Source organism: Mixophyes fleayi, chromosome 2 (assembly GCF_038048845.1).
Source record: "Mixophyes fleayi isolate aMixFle1 chromosome 2, aMixFle1.hap1, whole genome shotgun sequence".
Classification (NCBI taxonomy): Eukaryota; Metazoa; Chordata; class Amphibia; order Anura; family Limnodynastidae; genus Mixophyes; species Mixophyes fleayi.
In genome coordinates this window covers 190,868,033-190,889,568 of record NC_134403.1, presented here as the reverse complement: position 1 = coordinate 190,889,568, position 21,536 = coordinate 190,868,033, and the positions used below count along the sequence as shown (strand labels likewise).

The following is a 21,536-nucleotide window of genomic DNA, read 5'->3' as shown; positions in this document are numbered from 1 at the left end:
CCAAACCACCCCATCTTAAATTAATAGTCCCCACTATTAAATTGTCTCACCATCACCCCATAAACAAAATACCACCCATTAATTAGCCACTACCTACCTCACACACACTACATTGCCACAAGCCCTCTGTGCCATCACACACACATTACTGTGCCTCTTCATCATCACCACTCTGTGCCCCTTCATCACAACTACGCTGTGCCCCCTTATGATCACACTGCACCCTCCATGCTGCTTCCCCCCCTTCTTTATCACACGGTGCCTCTCCCCCCTTCTTTATCACACTGTGCCTCTCTCCTCCCTTCTTTATCACACTGTGCCTCTCTGTCACGGGCACTAGGAGTCTTTGCCCAGGATATCACCAGATGATGTTCTTACCAGAGTAATATAGCTGGTACTATGGTCCTCTGGTAGCAGGGTGACAACGGAACAGGAGAATCAGCAGATGGTGAGAGAATGCTCAAGGAAAGTCTATGACTAGCAGCAACTGGTAATGACTTAGATGTATGAACACGAGGAACCAGATGGACAAGTAAATGTGAGGAGAGTCAGTGGTCTGCGTACAGCAAGTTGTACCACTCCTATAGTGAGGAGGAACGTGCAGGAGTAGAGAGGAGGTAGTGAAAGTCAGTGGTCTGCGTATAGCAAGTTGTACCACTGTCTATAGTGAAGGAATGGGTTCCAGGTGCAAGTAGGTAACGGGGAAGTCAGTGGTCTGCGTACAGCAAGTTGTACCACTGCTTATGTGAGAGGATACTTGAAACTGGTGCCAATGGGAAACAGGAGTCAGTGGTCTGCGTTCAGCAAGTTGTACCACTGCTATATATATGTGAGGAGGGGCACGAGGAGATGAATGGAATACAGAGGATACACGGGGGGCACACGGAACTTGATCCCACGATGATAACCACAATACAATAATAACTGACAAGCGCTGCTTGAAGTATACAAAGTCACTATAGAGATCCAGGTAATAGGAAACAAAGTCAATAGTAACAATAGCTTCAGTAGATGGAAGACTCCGGGGATGAACACAACACAGTCCAGACGGATATGCAATACAATAGCAAAGTCAATGGAAAGTATGCATACCGCGGTTCAGGAGAGCAGGCTGTCAAGGAGAAGTGCAGGGATACCTGAACGGCTGAACGCCGGCAGGAGGAGAGACCACTGGAGGATGGAAGCGGTAATCAGGTTGGTGCAGCGCACGAAAGGTAACCGGTAACCAAAGGAGCAATACTCAGGAAGCAGTAGTAAGTAAAACTGGAAACATGATGAACACGGGAGAGTTGAGGCGGTCTGGAATCCGGCAGTAGTAGCGAAGGCAGCAGAGGGGAGACACGCTGAACACAGGAGAGTAGAGACGGTCTGGAATCCGGCAGCAGTAGCAGATAGGAATCAGTGGAGAGCTGACACGATGAACACAGGAGAGTTGAGACGGTCTGGAACTCGGCAGTAGTAACGGAGGCAGCGGAGAGCAGACACGCTGAACACAGGAGAGTTGGGCGGTCTGGAATCCGGCAGCAGTAGCAGATAGGAATCAGCTGAGTGCAGACACGATGAACACAGGAGAGTTGAGACGGTCTGAGATCCGACAGCAGTAGCAGATAGGAATCAGCTAAGTGCATACACGATGAACACAGGAGAGTTGAAGTGGTCTGGAAACCACAATCGTAGTAGACAGGAATCAGCTGGAGCTGAATACACGAGGAAACACAGGAACACCTTCAGAGGCTCATGGGGAATGAGACTCCAAGATCAGGCAACTAGGTAATGATCACAGGTGGTTTAAATAGGGAGGGTTGCCTGATCATCCAATTAATTAAAAGCAACAGGTACTGAAGGTTTCATAAGGGCTGCACATGCGCAGACCCTCAGGATGGCGGACGGCCACGGTTCCTGAACACAGGAGAAATGGCACTCACAGTCCGGTGAGTGACACTCTCTCTCCCTCCCTTATTCATCACACTGTGCCTCTCTCCCCCCTTCTTTATCACTCTGTTCCTCTCTCCCACCCCTTCTTTATCACTCTGTGCCTCTCTCTCTCCCCTTCTTCATCACACTGTGCCTCTCTCTCCCCCCTTCTTCATCACACTGTGCCTCTCTCTCCCCCCTTCTACATCACACTGTGCCTCTCTCTCCCCCTTTCTTCATCACACTGTGCCTCTCTCTACCCCCTTCTTCATCACACTGTGCCTCTCTCCCCCTTCTTCATCACACTATGCTTCTCCCTCCCCCCTTCCTCATCACACTGTGCCTCTCCCCCTTCATCACACTGTGCCTCCCCCTTCTTTATCACTTTGTGCCTCTGTCCCCCCTCTTTATCACTCTGTGCCTCTCTCCCCCCTTCTTCATCACACTGTGCCTCTCCCCCCCTTCTTTATCGCTCTGTGCCTCTCTCCCATCCCTTCTTTATCACTCTGTGCCTCCCCCCCTTCTTTATCACTCTGTGCCTCTCCTCCCCCTTCATCACACTGTGCCTCTCTCCCGCCCCTTCTTTATCACTATGTGCCTCTCCCCCCCTTCTTTATCACTCTATACCTCTCCCCTTCTTTATCACTCTGTGCCTCTCCCCCCTTCTTTATCACTCTGTGCCTCTCTCCCCCCCTTCTTTATCACTCTGTTCCTCTCTCCCACCCCTTTTTTATCACTCTGTGCCACCTCTTTTTTATCACTCTGTGCCTCTCTCCCACACCTTCTTTATCACTCTGTGCCTCCCCCCTTCTTTATGACTCTGTGCCTCTCCTCCCCCTTTATCACATTGTGCCTCTCTCCCGTGCCTTCTTTATCACTCTGTGCCTCTCCCCCCCTTCTTTATCACTCTGTGCCTCTCCCCCCCCCTTCTTTATCACTCTGTGCCTCTCACCCCCTTCTTTATCTCTCTGTGCCTCTCTCCCCTTCTTTATCACTCTGTGCCTCCCCCCCTTCTTTAGCACTCTGTGCCTCTCTGCCCCCCTTCTTTATCACACTGTCCCTTTCTACTTTCCTCCACTTGCCTCTTCGTTCCTTTACTTACCTTTTGTTAGCTTCTTTCTTCTCTTCTGTTTTCTCGCTTCTTGCTGGGTCCTCTCTGCGCTGCTCCTCACTGAATGTCGGGCATGACTTAATGACGTCACGCCCGACATTCAGTGTAAATGGAGCAGAGAGGAGGGATCCCGGAGGCGCGATCACGTGAGTATGTTACTTTTTTTAAAAAAACTATCCAGCTCCCCCCCCCACAAACGAACGGGTCGGAGACACCACCCGCCCCCCAGAGAAAAAAAAAAAACGAAAGAAAAAAATATGGCTATTAAAAATTTTTTAAACAAAATTCAGCAGCTCCCCCCCCTCTTGGCGGCCCTGGACATACCTACCTTCTCAACCTATCCAAAGGGAAATAATATGAATATGTACTCAACATAAAATTACTTATGTTGAGGACATTGTTTGTTTGATTTTTAAAGGCAAACATGCATAAAAGTTCATTGTTAATATGACCATTGAATAGAACTGTCTATTAAAATATATTGTATACTAGTATTCAAAGAAATAGGCATTAAGGCATGCAAAAGGAATGTAAATTGCATTTTTTGTAAAAAGCACTTAAATCAGACATACGCACGTCCTTATTTAAGTACAGGTGGATCTAAAGAAATGTCTGTTGTTGAATACTGGTCTGGATGCATTCTGCTCTGACAAACATAATACACTGCAGGATACGTCCAATACATATGTGGAATATAAAGTTCCAAAACAACGCACAGAAAAGAAAAAAGTATTCAATGATTGTTAATAATATAGGGCCTGATTCATTAAGAAAAGTTAAGCAAAAAATTTACGAAGTTTTCTTACTCAAGTTTTCCGGACAAAATCTACGCCATGTTGCAATGCAAGGGGTGAAAATTAGTCTATTATTTTGCACATAAGGAAAATACTGTCTGTTTTTTCATGTAACACACAAATACTTGATAGCTTATTTGTACACTGAAATTTAAAGTTGATATGTGTGTGCTACATGAAAAAACAGGCAGTATTTAACTTATGTGCAAAACAGAACACTCATTTGCACCCCTTGCATTGTAACATGGTTTTGTCCAGGAGACTGAAATAAGGATCCTCTTCATTTAAGATCCTTAATGAATCAGGCCCGGTGTTATCAAGACACTCCAACCTCTTCTTTTCAACATCTCCCAGAGGACAGTACACTTTTTTTTATTGCGACACCCTCTCCTCTCCCTTCATGACAAAAGTAGGGGAGAAGCACATTGTCACCTTGTAGAGGATGCGAATGCCCCATGGATGTTTCCTTGGTTATTGCCACCATTTTCAGGCAGGGATCCCATAGAAAATTGTATTTTATAAAACATATTTTATGCAACATACATTAAAATAGGTTGTGAATCTCAGTTTAGCTGACATATATATATATATATATATATATATATATATATATATACACATATATATATACACTTGTTACTGTATGTAAGTAGAAATATGTTCACAGAAACTGATGTAGGTCAGTATGTTGAAAAATTGCCTGGCCTCTTAAGAGACAAAATATGAGTAAACTTCTGGCAGCTAAATAGTTAAACTTCTAATCTTTGCCACTGTTGTTAACATAGGATGGAGTGCTTTCTGTCTGCCATGACTGTGGAGTCTTTTCCTGATAACTAGAGCAGGTTGGAAAGAGGAGTCCATAGGTATAATACTGATGATCATTTTTAGTACTGTTACATAAACTGCAACATTTTCATTATTTACATCTATTGCTTCTTATTTTGTGCTCTGCACATCTGAACTTTCTATATCCATAGCTATATAAATAATATGCTACGCTACTTCTGTTTAATTATACAGATTTTTCTAGCATGACTACCAGACATCTCCAGTGAGCAAGAAATGTGTTTCCAGGTTCTCTAGCAGCCAAGTACCTTCTAAAGTCGGCAAATTATAATGAAGCGCCTAAGTATATAGTATTTGAACGATACCTATAATGGCTAATTCCATAGCAATTGTAAGGTTTGGAAACACAAAGGTTTCTTCTTCTTAGCTGAAATAATGTGCTATACTTAGTCATAGTTACGTGACTCAGTGAAACACAGTATGAATGCATTCTATATTAACTTGTGACACAACAAGAAGGGAGTGAGTAACATGTTACTCACATTTATCAAAATGGTGTAAAAACAATTGTGAAGTATAATGATAGAGTCTGGGTCAGCTCATAGGCTGTGAACAATTTACAACCAAGAATTGGGGAGCTGACTTTGTTCCTTGTACATGAAGCCTAAGCATGATTGATCGTATTGTTTAATTATAATACAAAAAGTCAGGTTTGATTCTCAGAACTTATAAAGTAAAACAGCTGTTTATGTCAACTTGTGAGCTTGTTGCAGCATAGCTCCCAAAAGTCCTAGTTTGAGAGGGAGAGTCCCGATTGGAGGGGAGGGTCCAGCTTTTCTGACAGTCAGAACTATTGCTCCAAATTTCAAGAAAACTTTTATTGTAAATTCTCTGAATAATTTAATAATAATAATAATATAATTTTTGCCTATAACGCAGATGGAAATTGCATCCAAAAAAAGACATATCTTACACAGGTATGTTGAGCCTGAAGCATCTAAGCTGATTGTCATCACTATCAGCTTGTAACTTACATCTGTGATCGAGCACCTGCAAGTTTCCCGTCAGCTGACAGGCAGATATGTGTCTGAGTTTCAGTCTACACAAGTCACATTTGCTCCAACACATCCTTACATGCCCCCTCCTTTCCCCAGTTCCTCCTCTTCAATCGTAAGGGGCCGCAAACAACCATAATTGCGAAATTGAGTCTATATATGGCCGCAACTTGTGCTCTGGGGGCATGCGCAGGAAAGGTGTATTATATGCAGAAGTTGCTATTTGCACCTAACTTTACAGGAGCCTCGCAATCTTTTTATTGTTTTCTAGAGGGCAATTGATTGAGCTTTTGTTTTACTGGCTAGTACCATACTCTACATTTTTGCCTTTGACATAACTAGCTGGTAAAGCAAAAGATGGATCAGTTGCTTGGATCTCTTTAGCTCCGCAATTTGAAATCTTCGGAAGAGTATTCTAATTTCATTACTGATCTCCACAAGAAACCAGATATGTTGATGTTGGAAACAATATTAAGTATTCCTATTATTAGGTTTGTATGCTCTGTGAGCAGAAACTCATGATTTATACTCTTTTAATGGTAATCTTTTGGATATTTTATATTGCTGGTTCATGCAAACATATTGGCCACCTTGTTCAGAAATGAGTGTACTAAAAATAATGGCAAGTTTAATTGATAAATCGTTGCAGGAATGATCCCTACTGCATTAGAGCACCTGGTGCTTGGTGAGTGATAGATGAAGAGCTCAGGGTGGGTTGTTTGAGAATCGGCACTTCAGGTTTCTCTAGCTGCTCTCTCATTCTGTGTCTAAAAAATTAGATGTCATACTTTATATCCCTGAGGTGGCTTCCGCAATCCCATTATTTGCTTTCTGGTTTATTTTTGGCTCCCATAATATTCCCTGGATTAGCAGACAAGGGAGAAACCTTTTCCAGCATGTCTCATATAGGATTCAAAATGCAGTAGGTAGTGGGATATAAAAGAAATTGAGCTTTCTCCCTCCCACCAAGTGCCTGCCCACCCCATCCTTACACACTAAATCATTTGTAGAATGTTTATGTATTTTTCCTGGAGGGTTACTAGAAAGAGTGTGAGAGAAGGAAAACAATCTATTTATTCTGTGGTTCAAACTTATTTATTCAGCATTTTCCTGGTTGTGATTCTGGCACGAAGTGGTCCCGGCCCCCCTCTGATTTATGAGTCCACTTCTCGTATTCGGCTGGAGATTGATGAAGTCCAAGGGCGCTTATGACAGAAAGCATCTGAGTGGGGAAAGAGAGCTTGCTTTTATGAATATTTATGCGCTCGCTAATAATGCCCTTATGTCAAAGCATTGTGTGTGTTGTGTGTGTGTTTATTTGTGTGTGCGGCTGCACGCATTTCTATTCTCGGAGATTGAATGAATTCCACCCACAGAAGGAGGGGATTTAGCCATTGTCTCACCCTTGGCAAACTGTCTGCTTTTGTTGTGCGATTCTTTTATGGTACTCCATATTTGTAGTGTGATTGGTTCACATTTGTTTAAATGGGGTTTGTATTGTCATTATATGCCTGTTCAGATTTTCTGGGGGCTGCACAGTGATGGGAATGGAATAAAGCAAGGATTGTCAGCCTCACTAATTAAGATAGATGTAGGATATAATTAACCAATGATAAAATGTTGACCTTAGCAAAATGGTTACTAGTAAAATAAAATTAGGAAAAAATTAACTCTTTGACCTCATTACTACTATAGTAGTTAACAAATTGGGTTAACAAATACACCAGCACAAAACTGCCAAGTGTTAACGCTGTCTTTTCTTCCTGTTTTTAGGAGATCCTGCGGCTGAAGGATGGTCACAGTGGGGGGTTTGCTCCACAACATGTAGCCAGGGAACGCAACTTCGCACCCGTTCCTGTGTGTCATCTCCATATGGAACATTGTGCAGTGGCCCACTGAGGGAGACACGACACTGCAACAATACAGCCACTTGCCCTGGTACATATCATTTCTTTGCTCTTTTCCCAAATGCACTGCTAGAACAGGAATCAATGCAGTATTGTGTACTTTGTCTAACACTGCAGTTTATGGTTCTATCACAGCTTTGTTAAAGGTAACAGGAATAACAAGGAACAGGAAATATCACATACTTGTTTTTAGAATTTACACTGTTTAAATAGTAGTCAACCCAGATAGCTGAAGAGAGAGGTTGAGAAAGATTCAAGGAAAGAGTGGGTAGGCCTCACCAAAGAGTTGGTGCTGTAGATTGATTAGAAAGGAGAATTGGTGAGAGAAGGCAACTGTAGTCATATATTATGAAAATATGGAGTATTAGCTTGGTGGAGTCCAGTGCAAGGAAAGTATCTATTCTGGCATTGTTGTGCAAGTAGGATTGACAGAACCTGAAGATGAACTGAATAAGAGTTACAAATGAAGGTAAATACACTAGATTTGTGATGTGGGTCTATGACTGCATTGTTGACAGGAGAAATTTAAGGTATGGGTGTGAAAAAAGATGACAAAGGAATAAGACCTCTGTTTTATCTAAATTTAGATTGAAATGTCTTTGAGACATCCAGAAGGCGTTTGCAGAAACACATTTTGTGACTGTAGATATACCATACTTGCCAACTTTTCCTCGTTGGCTTCAGGGAGATCCCGTGTGAGGTGTGCGTGTGGGGGTGGGGCTTGAATAATTGCATCATTTTGGGGCTAAGATGTTTGCGATATTTGCGTCATTAACCCCCCCCCCCCCCTGCCACTTATCTATTGTGGGTGCGAGAACCAGGAGGTTGCACTGCTCTCCTGGGACTCCGGAAGGTCTCCCAGAAATGCGGGAGAGTAGACAACTATGCGTTAAAGAATCTCTAGAGACTGAAGTGTCTTTTACAATTTTTGTCTCCATTACTGTAGTCATGTTGTCTTACCTGTCAGTTTTTGATTAAATCTTGGTCTCCATGAAAATGGCCACCTCCATAGGCATCAATACATGGACATAGGACACAATTTCTGAACTGTGTCATCATGCCACAGATGGCGAAGCCAACCACGTCTTGTACTGGCTAAGCATCAGGGAGAATACCAGACTCTTCAGGGAGTGAGTGAGATCACCCCTATTTCAGGGAGTCTCTCTGACATTCAGGGAGGGTTGGCAAGTATGAGATATGAGATATACTATGAGGGGAGTCAAATGTGTGGATGAAAGGTGGAGGTGGGTATCATCTGCTTTAAAGAAGGATGCTATTGGGAGGGGAGGTGGACAGAACAGCACAGAGCACAGGACTGAGCCATGTGGTGCTCAATCACATACCACCCAACTATGAAAGTGCAAATCTGGGCAAAATAAGCACCAGCTCCAATCTATCCAACTCTCATCCACCACAACCACACTTACTCACCCATATTTTACAATAAGCTCCACCCCTTTTGGGGCTTGTTACCCAGGATTGGCCAGACAAAATCAAAAGGGGTATTGGGGAGGAGCGAGACCCAGAATGAATATCACAGATGCCAAGAGTGTGAAGAGATTTATAACTGTAGTATACAGAGTCAGAAGCAGAGGAGTAGGAAAAACTGTGAAGATTATATTTCAGCAATTATTGTGAGTGCGTTCTTTGTGGAACGAAAAGTGTTAAAGCAGGATTGGAATGTGTCCAGAAGTGACTTAGGGAGGAAATATACATTCAAGCAATATGGAAGAGAGAGAAAAGTTGGTATCTGGGTGGATTGGTGTGATGAAGGATATTTGAGAACAAGGGATGATAATAGCATGCTTTTATCGCATGCAGTAGATCTACAGCTATAAGTAAACTGATATGTTATATTGAATACTATTTTCTAGCGAATGATGGCTTTATGTTGCAAAGTTTTAATGCTACTAATCTAACTATTTCTAATTTAATTTGACATCACACACACATTGTAATGACCTTATCTGTAATGATTCAAAGAAGAGTTAGAGTAGAGAACTCCATTTGGTTCCTACAATCTCTCCAGAAATTACACCTTACCTTCCTCTAAAAATATTTACAGTACTTTCCTCGTGAACACAATCTTGTGACGATCCTCCAGTTAGTCCATATGCATACCTTACTCTGGCCCTGTGCAGATCCTTCATAAAATAATTTTGCATTGTCAGAGCCTAAGGGGTATATATTCTAAGCTGCAAGTTTGAAAAACTGGAGATATTGCCTATAGCAACCAGATTCTAGCTGTCATTTTGTATAATGAACTAAATAAATGATAACTAGAATCTGATTGGTTGCTATAGGCAACATCTCTACTTTTACAAACCTGCAGTTTAGTAAATATACCCCTAAGTCACTGCCAGACATTCCCACTTTTATACCGAGTCAGGCATCGTATTTGTGAGGAACATACATTGACCCCTGATTTAGCTTACAATGCAATGCATTCAATTCAATTCCAGGCTCACCTGATCTGGAATCACATGGCAAATTTAAACCATAGAAGCAAATTAAGCAGTGACTCTATGTATACAATTGGCCTTACTGACCTTTTATGGTCATATGTGGCTGATATTAACATGCCATTTTTAACAGTGACATCATTGCTACGGTTCAGATGGCTGCCACAGTGTCAAACACTCAAACCCTGTGATTGGAAACCTTCACCTATTCTTGCCAACATGTGAATACACTTCACAGTGACATACTGCTCTTAGATACGAGCATAGAGCATTGCACCCCCCAATATGATATGTATACATTTAGTGTTTTTCTATGCTACACACCTCTTATCCTCTAATGATGACTTGTATGAGGGACATAAATACATATATGGGGGTCACTTGCAACCTGAAAGTACATTCCTAATTAGCATGCCATGTGTTGAGCTATTCTGCCTACTTTTACACATGGTGCACAATTAGGTTCATTCCCCAAAGTGTTTCAATGTTTTTACTCAATCATTGGCCCTTATTTGCTACACTTCAAATCACATTTCATTTAGCTATTATATAACTGAGTAAAGTAAAAGGATACCGGAGATGCCTTTTTTCCATTGGTCTAATGGTAAATGTTTACCTAGTACCACCTAAAGTGTGTAAACTTATTCAAAGTATCCCTCTAATCTGAGTAAATATATTCCAAGCCTCTGATTATGCATTTACAGGTTCTAAAAATACCCCTTGTAATTAGTTTTGTATTTGATTTATCTTTTACTAATAAAATGAATGTTAGGTTGAGTTATATATAACAGACTGATGTGCCCTATGTATTGATCTGAGATACCCCTTTGTGTATACATTATACAGGGTGAGAACCTAAGTTACTTACAATGAGCTGTCTGGTAAATGGCTCTTTGCATGTGCAGTTACGGAATTCATTTGTTTTTACTAAGCAGCTCCCACTGCAAAATGCAAATATGTCTGTGTATCTGGTATATTTTGGTGGTTTCTTTGTGCAACTGTGCTAAACTTGACAGTGTTATTGATGTGTAATTAGTGAATAAATGGAGAATAATTATGGTCATTACAATACATACATTACTGTATGCTTTGGGGAATCCCGCTTCACCACCCTATAAACACTGCACATTTTTCTAACCCAATCAAGCAATTCACTGTTATAATGCCATGCCATTTTTTCTTCACAAAGTAACAATTTAACACCAAAGCTGCCATTGATTCAGTACATTTGTGAGATACAAACTGACATTCACATAATTGCTTCAATTAACAGTGTGATCATGTGACAGTAATTATGCAGCCATGTAGCACACTGTACAAAAATGTTCCATCCAATCCACACACTATATAAGAAAGAAATGTAGTAATATCTGTCTCAAACACACACACACCATAAGGAACATGTTATGTAACGTGATTTGCATTAGCTCAAACAACCAAATCAACATTTGATTAACTGTAAAATCCTCTATTTCTTTTTACATTGCTGTTACAACTCTTTTCCAAAATCTAATGAATAGTGAAGCAGGCCACTATTGACATTAGTTTAACAAGCACTTAAACATGGAAGTATCATAGAATATTTTTTCAAATTAATTAACAAGAAACATGCAACTTTAAGTTGTGTGTGGCTGTACCGAGTACTGGAAAATAACTTTTTACTTCTAGCTAATTATATCTTTTAATTTACTGATATAGCCATTTCACAGCTTGTGCTACTGTTTAGGCCTTCCTGACTGCATTGTTTAAATATTTTATAAGGTTTATATGTTGCTTCAAACATGTAATATTACCTCTCCCATAGCCAGACACCCCTTTCACTAATCTGTATGCCTAGGCATCTTGTAACGATTACAGCAACTTGGCTCATCTCTCACTATCATAACTAGGATGTCTCCTGCGGAATAATGTGGATCGCTTTGATTTATGTGGAAATTCACCCTTAATCCATTTCTCTTTATGGGCTCCCGTATGACTTTCCAAACCTGCCCACAATAATGTTTGACCTTAATCTGTATATTGTCTCCTTAGGTACTTAAACACATTTATCATGTTGGACTTTATGTGCAGTGGAAAACTCTCAAAAGTGTATCTGGGGCACCATCGCAGAAAGGCCAGGTTAACTCTTTCTGGACTGCACAGCCCTAGGCTGCAATAGCATACAATGTGATACAACAACCTATGAGATACTACAAGCTATGACAGTTTTCCATTTCTTTACAATAGCTGCATGTTTTAGTGCTGTCAGTTAGGGTGTCTTGGTAAAAAAAATAGCTGTCTCTTCTGCAAAGCCTAGCGAAATTTTCCTTCAACAGCAAAAATGGACCGTCTTGCTTTTTTAATTCTTAACCCCCGAATATCAGCATAGCAGTCTGTTAATGATGCCTTGACAATAACTGGAATAGACACAGTCTCCACATAGAAAAGGATCAAATAAAGTCTGGTATTTTACTGTTTGCAGAGAAAGGGAAGAATGCATAGGACAAGTGCTTTCTATACTGTCACATTCTCTGTATTTCTACCATTACTGCCTAATTCACAGGCCATGCATCCTGGTCTCCAGACATTTTATTCCGTCATTTGTATCAGGACTTTTAGATCAGAAGAGCAGTACAGGGCAATGAATTCCTTACGTTGCAGTCAAAAGGGGTTAAGAGCCACTGTTCCAGAACCCTGACCCCATCTATCACTGGCTACCTATGTGCCCATGATTAATTCATCTCATTCACTTGAAAGGTTGCTTCCTCCTTCTGTCCTTGTCAAGGGATGTCCCCACTGAGGTTAGAAGATTTCTCGCTTTAGGATGTTTTTATGAGGTTCCACTTAGAGGATGCGATTGCTCACTAAATATTATTTACTGCGTGTTGCTTTTGTGCATTTTTTTCCAGTGGGAAAGAGGAGCAGCTTGCTTGTTAGACTGAAGCAGCTAGATTCACTCAGCTTTTCTCTCCCTCTCTTTCTGTTCAGTGGAAGGGATATGGCTGGACTGGGGCCCATGGGGAAGATGCTCAGTAACATGTTCCAACGGAACCCAACAAAGGAGTAGAAAGTGCAGCAACACTAGCCAAGCTGGAGGAGAGTGCAGGGGGCATCAAACGGACACAAGAGACTGCAGTAACCCGGAATGCCCAGGTAATCCAAGACAGAACAGCTTTGCCACTGAAAGTGCCTCTTTGTTGTCACCTGTTTACTTTGGGTGCAGCATTTGGTAACTTGGATGCAGTATACTAAAAAGGCTTGGCTTTTATTCAGTGAAAAAGAAATGACATGATCTCCAGTGTCACTTTTAGTATTGCGGAATATATCTAGAAGTTGTTTATGCGTCATCTGGAGGGCAAACTAGATTGTAAAATAGGTTTTATGGTGACTGATGTGTAAGGCTAAATTACCTGTGTGAGCAGCACACGCTGAAGTCAAGTTACGATCACTAAGCATGTTAGCTGCATCCCCACTCAAGAGTATATAAATAATTGAGACCCAGAGACACAAACACACCTTTAGATTATTAGAATTATTACCAATTTTCCTTTACCTGACTGAGTGGGTAGATTAAATCTTATCATCTAGCCTATTTTTTTGGAAATCTCTTTATTGCTTTTCCTTCTATCTATATCTCTGACATCTCTCTCTGTTCATATAATCCAACATTAATTGTTCTTTCATCCCTCATTTTGTGCCTCCTGCTCTCCTTTTCCTCTTCACACATTTCTTTTACACCACATCCAGATCCCAGCTGTCTCTTACCAATCCTATTCTGTCTCTGGAAAATCTGTTTGCTTTCACATACAGTTGTCTCTTTTTGGTTTATATATTCTTTCTCCTGTCCTTGAATTATTTCAAAGTGCCATTTCCTAAATGTTTAAAGCTACATGTGCTCCCTTTTACTATGCTTTCTCTTAATACTTTATGGTTTTGTTAGCTTTTTGACTTTTATATCTTTTACACATTTCTTTGACTTCTCTCTTTACACCTTACATTCTTGTTTTATTCCTCTTTACACATTCTGCTTAGTTCCTTATTTATGCTTCCCTTTATTATTTTATTTATCATCTGTTTACACATTTTGCTACTTTCTCTAATCTCTCCTCTCTTACCCTTTTTAACCTTCCTCCACCCTCCCCTCTCCCTATAAACCCTTCTGTGCTCCCTCTCTTCTTTACACTTTCCTCTGCTTCCTGCCCTTCACACTCTCTAGGGGATGGAAAATGGGGTCCGTGGAATCATTGGAGCTTGTGCTCCAAAACATGTGACAGTGGCTGGCAGCGTCGCTACCGGATGTGTCAGGGGACAGGATTGCAAGGATACCCGTGCGAGGGCTCCGGGGACGAGGTCAGGACGTGCAATGAAAAGAAATGCCCAGGTATCCACCCACTGCATCTGCTGTGTGTGCTGAGCAGAGGCACCTAGTATAGAGCACTCAGGGCTTGACTCCTTTAAAACCTTCTGTGTGAAACACACAGATCACATAACACATGTGCACGTGGTACATCTCTGCATTATACAATGTCTGATCATTTAACCCCTAGTTCCCCAGATGTAGGCCACACAGTCAGTGAATAGGTATTCTGCGATTACTAATGGCACCTCATCTAGAATATTATTTTGCATATAATTTGAAACCCTTAGAAAAAGTATTTAATCATTTATATAACCTCTTATTATCATACGTCTAGAAACAGTAAATATGTGTTTTTCTGTAAGATAATGGAGAACACGCAGGGGTTAGGCTTCATGTGATAATAACAATAATAATAATATATGTGCAGATTAAGTCCAAAATAGGAAGCTCTGAGGATCTGCTACTATACATCCTGGGTGCTGAAACTGTAGTGTGGTCTCCCACTAGCAGCTTAATAAACAAAAATACAGCCTGTTGATTAGAGTTAGCTAAACCATGACCCTCCTAATATGAGATTATATTTACCGCAGGCAGGTGAGACTTTGCCCATGTTACATTGGTGACCTACACCCTAGAACATGAAAATCCACTGTTTAAAACAATTGTCATACAATCTCCAAATGACTTATATGGCACATGACATTACCGCACTCTTCCAGCATCAGTCACTATTGAGAAAATACTAAATCTCTCTTTTTTCCCTTACTGTGTATGAAAAAAATAGTGCAGGTGAATTTCACCGTAAGCTTTTTGTGATTTAAAGGGTTAAGTAAGATAGGGGTTAATGTAAAAGTAGGCATATTATATATAATACAGTATACTATTTTCAGACACCTTTTCACTTGTTCATCTCCAAAATGTTCATACTTAAGATTGTGTATTTAAACACTAATTTAGGCATAGTATTATTTTTTAAGCTGACCTGCCACAGTCTCCTTTGTGCACCTCCTGCTTCCCCCCCCCCCCCACTATGATTGAACCCTATCTTTAATGCACCTTTTGTTCACCACCACCTCTCTCTCTGCATCAGGTCTCTTGCACCTCTCCTCTTGCTCTCCACACTTTCTTTCTGTCCTTGTTTCTTTATTCCTCTCCTGTGCTCCTTTCATCTTCTCGGCGTGCCTTCTTCCTCTCTGTGGGCTCTTCCTGACAGGCTAGTAAGTTTACAATGAGGGAATAGCAATGAATGTTCGTGTTTCATGGGAAGGTCACAGCTTGCTATTTACACACATTAATCCGTGTATTCCGAGGTTACCAGAGGAAGGCCAGGCAAACACACTCACTGCTTAGCATCCCTTTGCAGAACACTAGGTGCATAATCTTACTGTAAAACTGTGAAATCTTATTTTCCAGACTTGGGAGGTATAAAGAATTGAGGTTGGGCTGAGCAGGTATCTTGTAGCAGACTTTGTAATAGGTTATTTCATGTCAGTGCTTCCCTTCCTCACAGCGTTACACGAGATGTGTAAAGATGAGTATGTCTTGTCCATGACCTGGAAGAAAACAGCTGCAGGCGAAATTGTTTACAACAAGTGTCCTCCAAATGCTACAGGTCAGTTTGAGTTGATGATTCCCTGTCTTCATGATTTTCTTTCTCCTTGTTTGTTGCTCTGATTTCTCCATACTTCTATAGTCATTCTCAATTATTTCATTCTTGTTTCATCTTTCCTAATTGTTTACCTCTTTTGTTATCTTTTGTTACTTTTACATTTTTCATTCCTCATTTCTTCAACTTTCTTCCAACTTGCAATCTTCACTTCCCATTTTTCAATTTCTGCCAATCTCCATTCTTGTATGTCCCAATATGTTGCCCTCTCTTGGTTCACACAGCATTATCTATATCCCCTGCAGGATCGGCAAGCCGTCGCTGTCTGCTTAGTCCCCAGGGAGTCGCCTACTGGAGTTCTCCGAGTTTTGCCCGTTGCATCTCCAATGACTACAGATATCTTCACCATGCAGTAATTACAAGTTCTCCTTCTTTACCATCTTTTTTCTGTTGTTGTTTCATTGTAGGATGCCTGACAGAATGTCTGCCACTGCTTCCCATACACATGAGACACACAGGGCAGATGCACTATTTGTTTGATCAAGTGTGGTTTATTTTGATGTCTCAGGATGTTCTGGTGCTTTCATTTTAAACGATTAATATGTCGGCACGCAATAGTACATCTCTCAAGTTCAGTTATTTTTTGAACATTGAGTACAAAAGAAAACATGGAAGAAAACATCTTATAGTTGCATAGTGAATATTTCTTGGTTCCAATATAAATATATACAAAGTGGCTATGTTTAATACATCCAGGCTAATCGCTAGAGGCTTTATAAAAGAAATCACACAAAGCCAAAACATGTTAATTCCTAAATTGAGATTTGGGTGTAGTATTCCCAGGTTTGTCCAACACAAGAAAGGTCTAGAATGGAAGTAATGAATCTGAAAACTGATGGTCAAGTATTATTAACAATTGTAAAAGCAGTTGGGAAGAAACACATTAATAAATCAGGCCTGTGTATTAACAAACAGCGGTAAGAGGGCCCATTCACAAGCTTACAATATATAGGATCAATGCAGCTAAAATGTATTCAATCAAGTGAACATTTTGGGCATTGCAACACACCATTCTAAAAACTTCAAAGGGGACCTGCAAGATCCTGAGCATAGATATTTTGATGATTGAATATATTTTAACTGCATTCTTGATTACATTGTTTGCTTCGTTTTCTAAACTTGTTTGTCACTTGTAAGTTGTTTTTTTGTAATATTACAGTAGTTCCACTTGTCTTTAAGTGTGTGATTCAGTATAATCAGTGCTTGGCCTGTGATTGCCTTGACATTAGTGCTTGTAAAGAAGAGGTAAGTCATACTGACCCCACTATGTTACACTATGCAGCTTGGCAAAAAAGGGACCATACCTAGGAGTACACCCCACAATGTAATGTGCAATATATTATTATTATTAGCATTTATTTGTATAGTGTCAGCATACTTCAAAGTGAGTTGCTATTGGGAACAAACATAGTAATAAAACAAGGCTGTGTATTAACAAACAAAGAGGTACATGGGCCCTGCTTGCAAGCTTACAATCTATAATATAGAGAAATGACTAATGAAAGCGACTGGATGAATGGTCTAGTATAGGATTTTCAAACTTTTTCTTCTATTTACCTGCTTATGTATATAAGATTAAAAACTGCCGTCAAGCTCTATTATTCTTAATTGAGTCATCTGTGTTTTACATAATTATTTACCAGGTACCCACTAATGTAAGCTAACTTTTAACCAAAAGAGGTGCTGGTATATATTTCTAAATGCCAAAAAATCATATATTAAATACAATGAATGGGAGGAGGTGATTTACTAGAAATGTTAATTGGAAAGCCTTCACCCCGTATAAAAGGAGCCACACATACAAATTTCACAAAAGCACTCCTCCCCTTTCTTATTTACACGTCATGCTTGCAGCCATGTTTGTTTACAGCATTCTAACTGTAATATACATCTTACATCCTCATTTTTTTTTATTTCCCACTGCTATCTGGCTATGTATCACTCTGCACTGTATAATTGTACCTTGTACTGTATTTGCCACTGCGCCTCTGTCATCCAATTGATACCTGTGTCACCTGTCCCTGTGCCACAAAGCTCTTTGTTTTTTTGTGTTGTATTTGGGTGGCCTGATTCCTCATGCAATGATATCTTATCTCTTTATTTGTGACTGTAATCGAGGTCAGTGCCCTGTGATGTTTGATTGTTTAGGTAAAACAATAGAAGGTATGGTTGTCACCTCAGTCCAGTCAGTATGGCCTGTTCTATAGATGCATTATTGGGGATACATTTCCCATTGTCCTATAGATCTTGTAGGGCAGACTATATGGCATATGCTGCCATGCTGCCAACACTACCATCCTTTACTACACAAGAGGGGTACCAAATTGCGAGCATTAATATTATATGGAAAAATGACAACGTAAATATAATAAGTGTGCTGTGTATTTGTATTCTTTTTCGAGGATGTGTGAATTTAAAAGCAAAAATTGCTCCCAAAACAATGTTATGCAGCTGAAACTATAGCCATCCATATAAGCTATACATTTATTTCTACAATGTTAAAATCTCCTGGACACTGTTGACAACAGTCCCTACTTTCATTGGAGAGTCCCAGGTTTTAAAGATTTGTCTTAAGAGGTGTTTGTTCCTAGTACAGTCCCGATTTACCAACTCTCTAGTACAACTTCTATTATTCTGTATAATGTATACAAGTTAATGATTGTATTTTACAGATGTTCTTAAACTTAAAAAAAAATACATTAATAAAAATGTTATGGTGGGGATTGTAGTCCTAAAAGACCTGGCTGATAGACTGTATACTGTGTAACAGGCTCAGATGCACCTGCTCAGCAGAAAAGATTTATATTTCAATATGTGGATTCATTGTCAGTGACTTATTTATTTACCCATTACAGAAAACACATATACATAAGAGTTACTTTGTAAGGGTACTTTTCATATTTACTTATTACTATATTTAAACATATCACAAACACATAGAAAAGATCTTACATGCGAAATTGTAACAGTGTTAAATAAAATTGCATAACTGGAATTCAGAAGCCTCAATGGGCATATATTTTAAATGTAAGTTGGTGCAGCAATACAACTGGGGAACATTGAACTATGAATTGATGCTAAATTATTAGCTATCATTTTTAAGCTGTTAACCAGAATTGTTTCTGTTGCCGGTGCTATATTGCAAGTACTGTGTATCTATCACAGTTTAACACAAAAGAAAGATAAGTCTTACAATATATTTAATTGGTATTTAATAAGTGTATTGTTTTGCTAAAACAAAAAGTTCTGTAGATATCAACTTATTTAAATACATTTGGAAATTACAAACATGCTATACAGAGACTTAGATTTACTTAAGTGTGATACATACCTCCCGTGAATCTAGCCTTTAGGCTAGGTACACACTGGAGGTTTTTCAGCCAACCATTGGGTCAATCAGCCGATATACGACCGCTTGGTCAGATATTGTGTTAGTGTGTATACTTACACGATAAATGACAGTCATTCCAAAGTACTGATCGTCATTTCATTTGGTTGATCGTACTCTTTAATAATCTCGTTGCAATCAAATTCCGATCATGCAGTGTGTATGCACTCATGTTCACACTCTCCATAGAGTTTACAGAATCATGGTCTTTTCAACCGATGGTGGCATTGAACATGTCCTGGTGAATAAAACGTTTCAGAGTCACAGAAGCTAACGAAATTTGTTATGACTTGTGGAAAGCTATAACAAGTCGGTTTTAGTCAGTGTGACAGCATTGAATGAATGAATGAATAATGTGCTGTCATTGTCTAAACGACTAGAGGACCAGATGAATTGTGACACATGAATTGCCCGATCGGTTGGACCTTCAGTCGTAGGTACAATCATTGTAGATAACACATCGGTCGGAAAATTCTCCAGCGTGTGTCTTGCCTTATTCTGTGCACTACAACCAATTTTTGTTTTGCCATCGATCATTTAAATGACAACAAACAGGTCCTATTTACCATGAAACAGAATGTGCATATGTAACCTCTTAGGAATTAGTATTTTTCAGAGGAGTCTTGAAGATAAAGTTGTTTCAAATGTAATACTTAATTAAGATATCATACTAAGGACAAAACTATAAATGATTAAATATTAAGCTCCTTTATATCCTGGTTAATGCCAGAGAGTGTATTTTTTCCCTCTAATTGCGCATCCAGTCTGTAGCTTAGTTGGTGAACCAACATTGAGACTTCAATTAATCCAGCAGATGGCAGTCCTACCGCAGGAGAGATGTTAAGGAACTCATTGTAAGTGGTGGCAACAAAATCTAGAAACTCATATAATATCTCATGGGTATTATGCTAGATATTATGTAGACACTCATGAGTGTGTTGCCTTGTCTCTGAAATCATACAGTGCTCAGAATTTTTGTTATTAAAAATTCAGTGCAACCCAGATTCAGAGACTAAAAAATGTTTTTGACAGCGTTCATTACCCATGCAGGAAAGTTACCTTACTTTTAAGGAGAGTTCTGCTTCTGTAGCTCTTTCTGGTTGTCAAAACCCATTCAACTGTTTTGGCAGAATCCACAAGGAAAAAAATCTTAATCTTAGTCAAATTGATTTTTTATGAATTTTGCGTCTTGGAAACCATTTGATAAAATTTGATGAAACAAGAGAACGGAAATCCAGGATGCTAGAAAGCTGCCAAGTTCTTGTTTTGATCTGAGCATATTCCCTTAAGTTATAAGCAACTGACAAAAGTGGATTAACATTGAATGTCCTGTCAGATGCATGATTGTAATATACCTGCCTTCATTACGTGGTTTTACTTTCCACTGTGGTCTCTGTCAATCATGTCTAAGTATTAATCTCTACTCTCCCTTACACGTTCCTATTCTACAAGCTACAATTCCCTTTCTACAAGCTCCATTTACCTCCATTTGCCAAGAGCAATTTGGGGTCCCCTCCACAGACGATAAGGACAGTTTTTGCACAGCCGAAAAGCTGTGGTGTGCTACCAAATGGGGCATAGTTATACCAGGCTGGGGGCTTTCCCACACGGGGCGCCTATTTGGGGGTGTATCTAGCATGTGAAAATTGCTAGGCCACCCCTACCACCTTACAAAAAGGTGCATGCTCTGCCTGTTCACTGCCACTCTGCGATACAGTGACATTAAGCAGGACATCCTGAGTGTCCGCCTAAAGCATGACATGGCATAAAGCATGGCATGTAGATGTTATAATAAAAAACACAAATATGAAAAAAAACCTTTATTTTATGCATTTCTGATGTAAAGAATAAATAAAAACAAATAGCATACAATTTGTATGAGATAGAGGAACTTAACTTTGATATGCAACACCCAACCACATCATGCCCTCGCCAGCCACATCATGCCACCTCCAGGTGCATCATGACAGCCCCAGCCACATGATGTCCACCCCCAGCCACATCATGGCTGCCCCTGAGACACATAATGGCCGCTCCCCCCCACTACATCATGACCCCCCACTACATCATGACCGTATCCTCACATCATGCCATCCCCTGCAACATGATTCCCT

General features: G+C 40.1%; 1 protein-coding gene across 7 annotated transcripts in view; it reads left to right on the top strand.

The window, feature by feature from the left end:
- The window catches only part of ADGRB2 (adhesion G protein-coupled receptor B2), a 298,187-nt gene that overhangs the window by 212,042 nt on the left and 64,609 nt on the right, over positions 1–21,536 (top strand). For 6 of the 7 annotated variants that reach the window (XM_075195183.1, XM_075195185.1, XM_075195182.1 and 3 more), the window contains 5 exons: positions 7,434–7,598; positions 12,997–13,161; positions 14,225–14,389; positions 15,879–15,980; positions 16,280–16,386. In XM_075195183.1, the coding sequence (XP_075051284.1) occupies positions 7,434–7,598; positions 12,997–13,161; positions 14,225–14,389; positions 15,879–15,980; positions 16,280–16,386 (704 nt within the window). The remainder of the gene's footprint in view (positions 1–7,433; positions 7,599–12,996; positions 13,162–14,224; positions 14,390–15,878; positions 15,981–16,279; positions 16,387–21,536) is intronic. The other variant, XM_075195184.1, reaches the window with a different exon arrangement.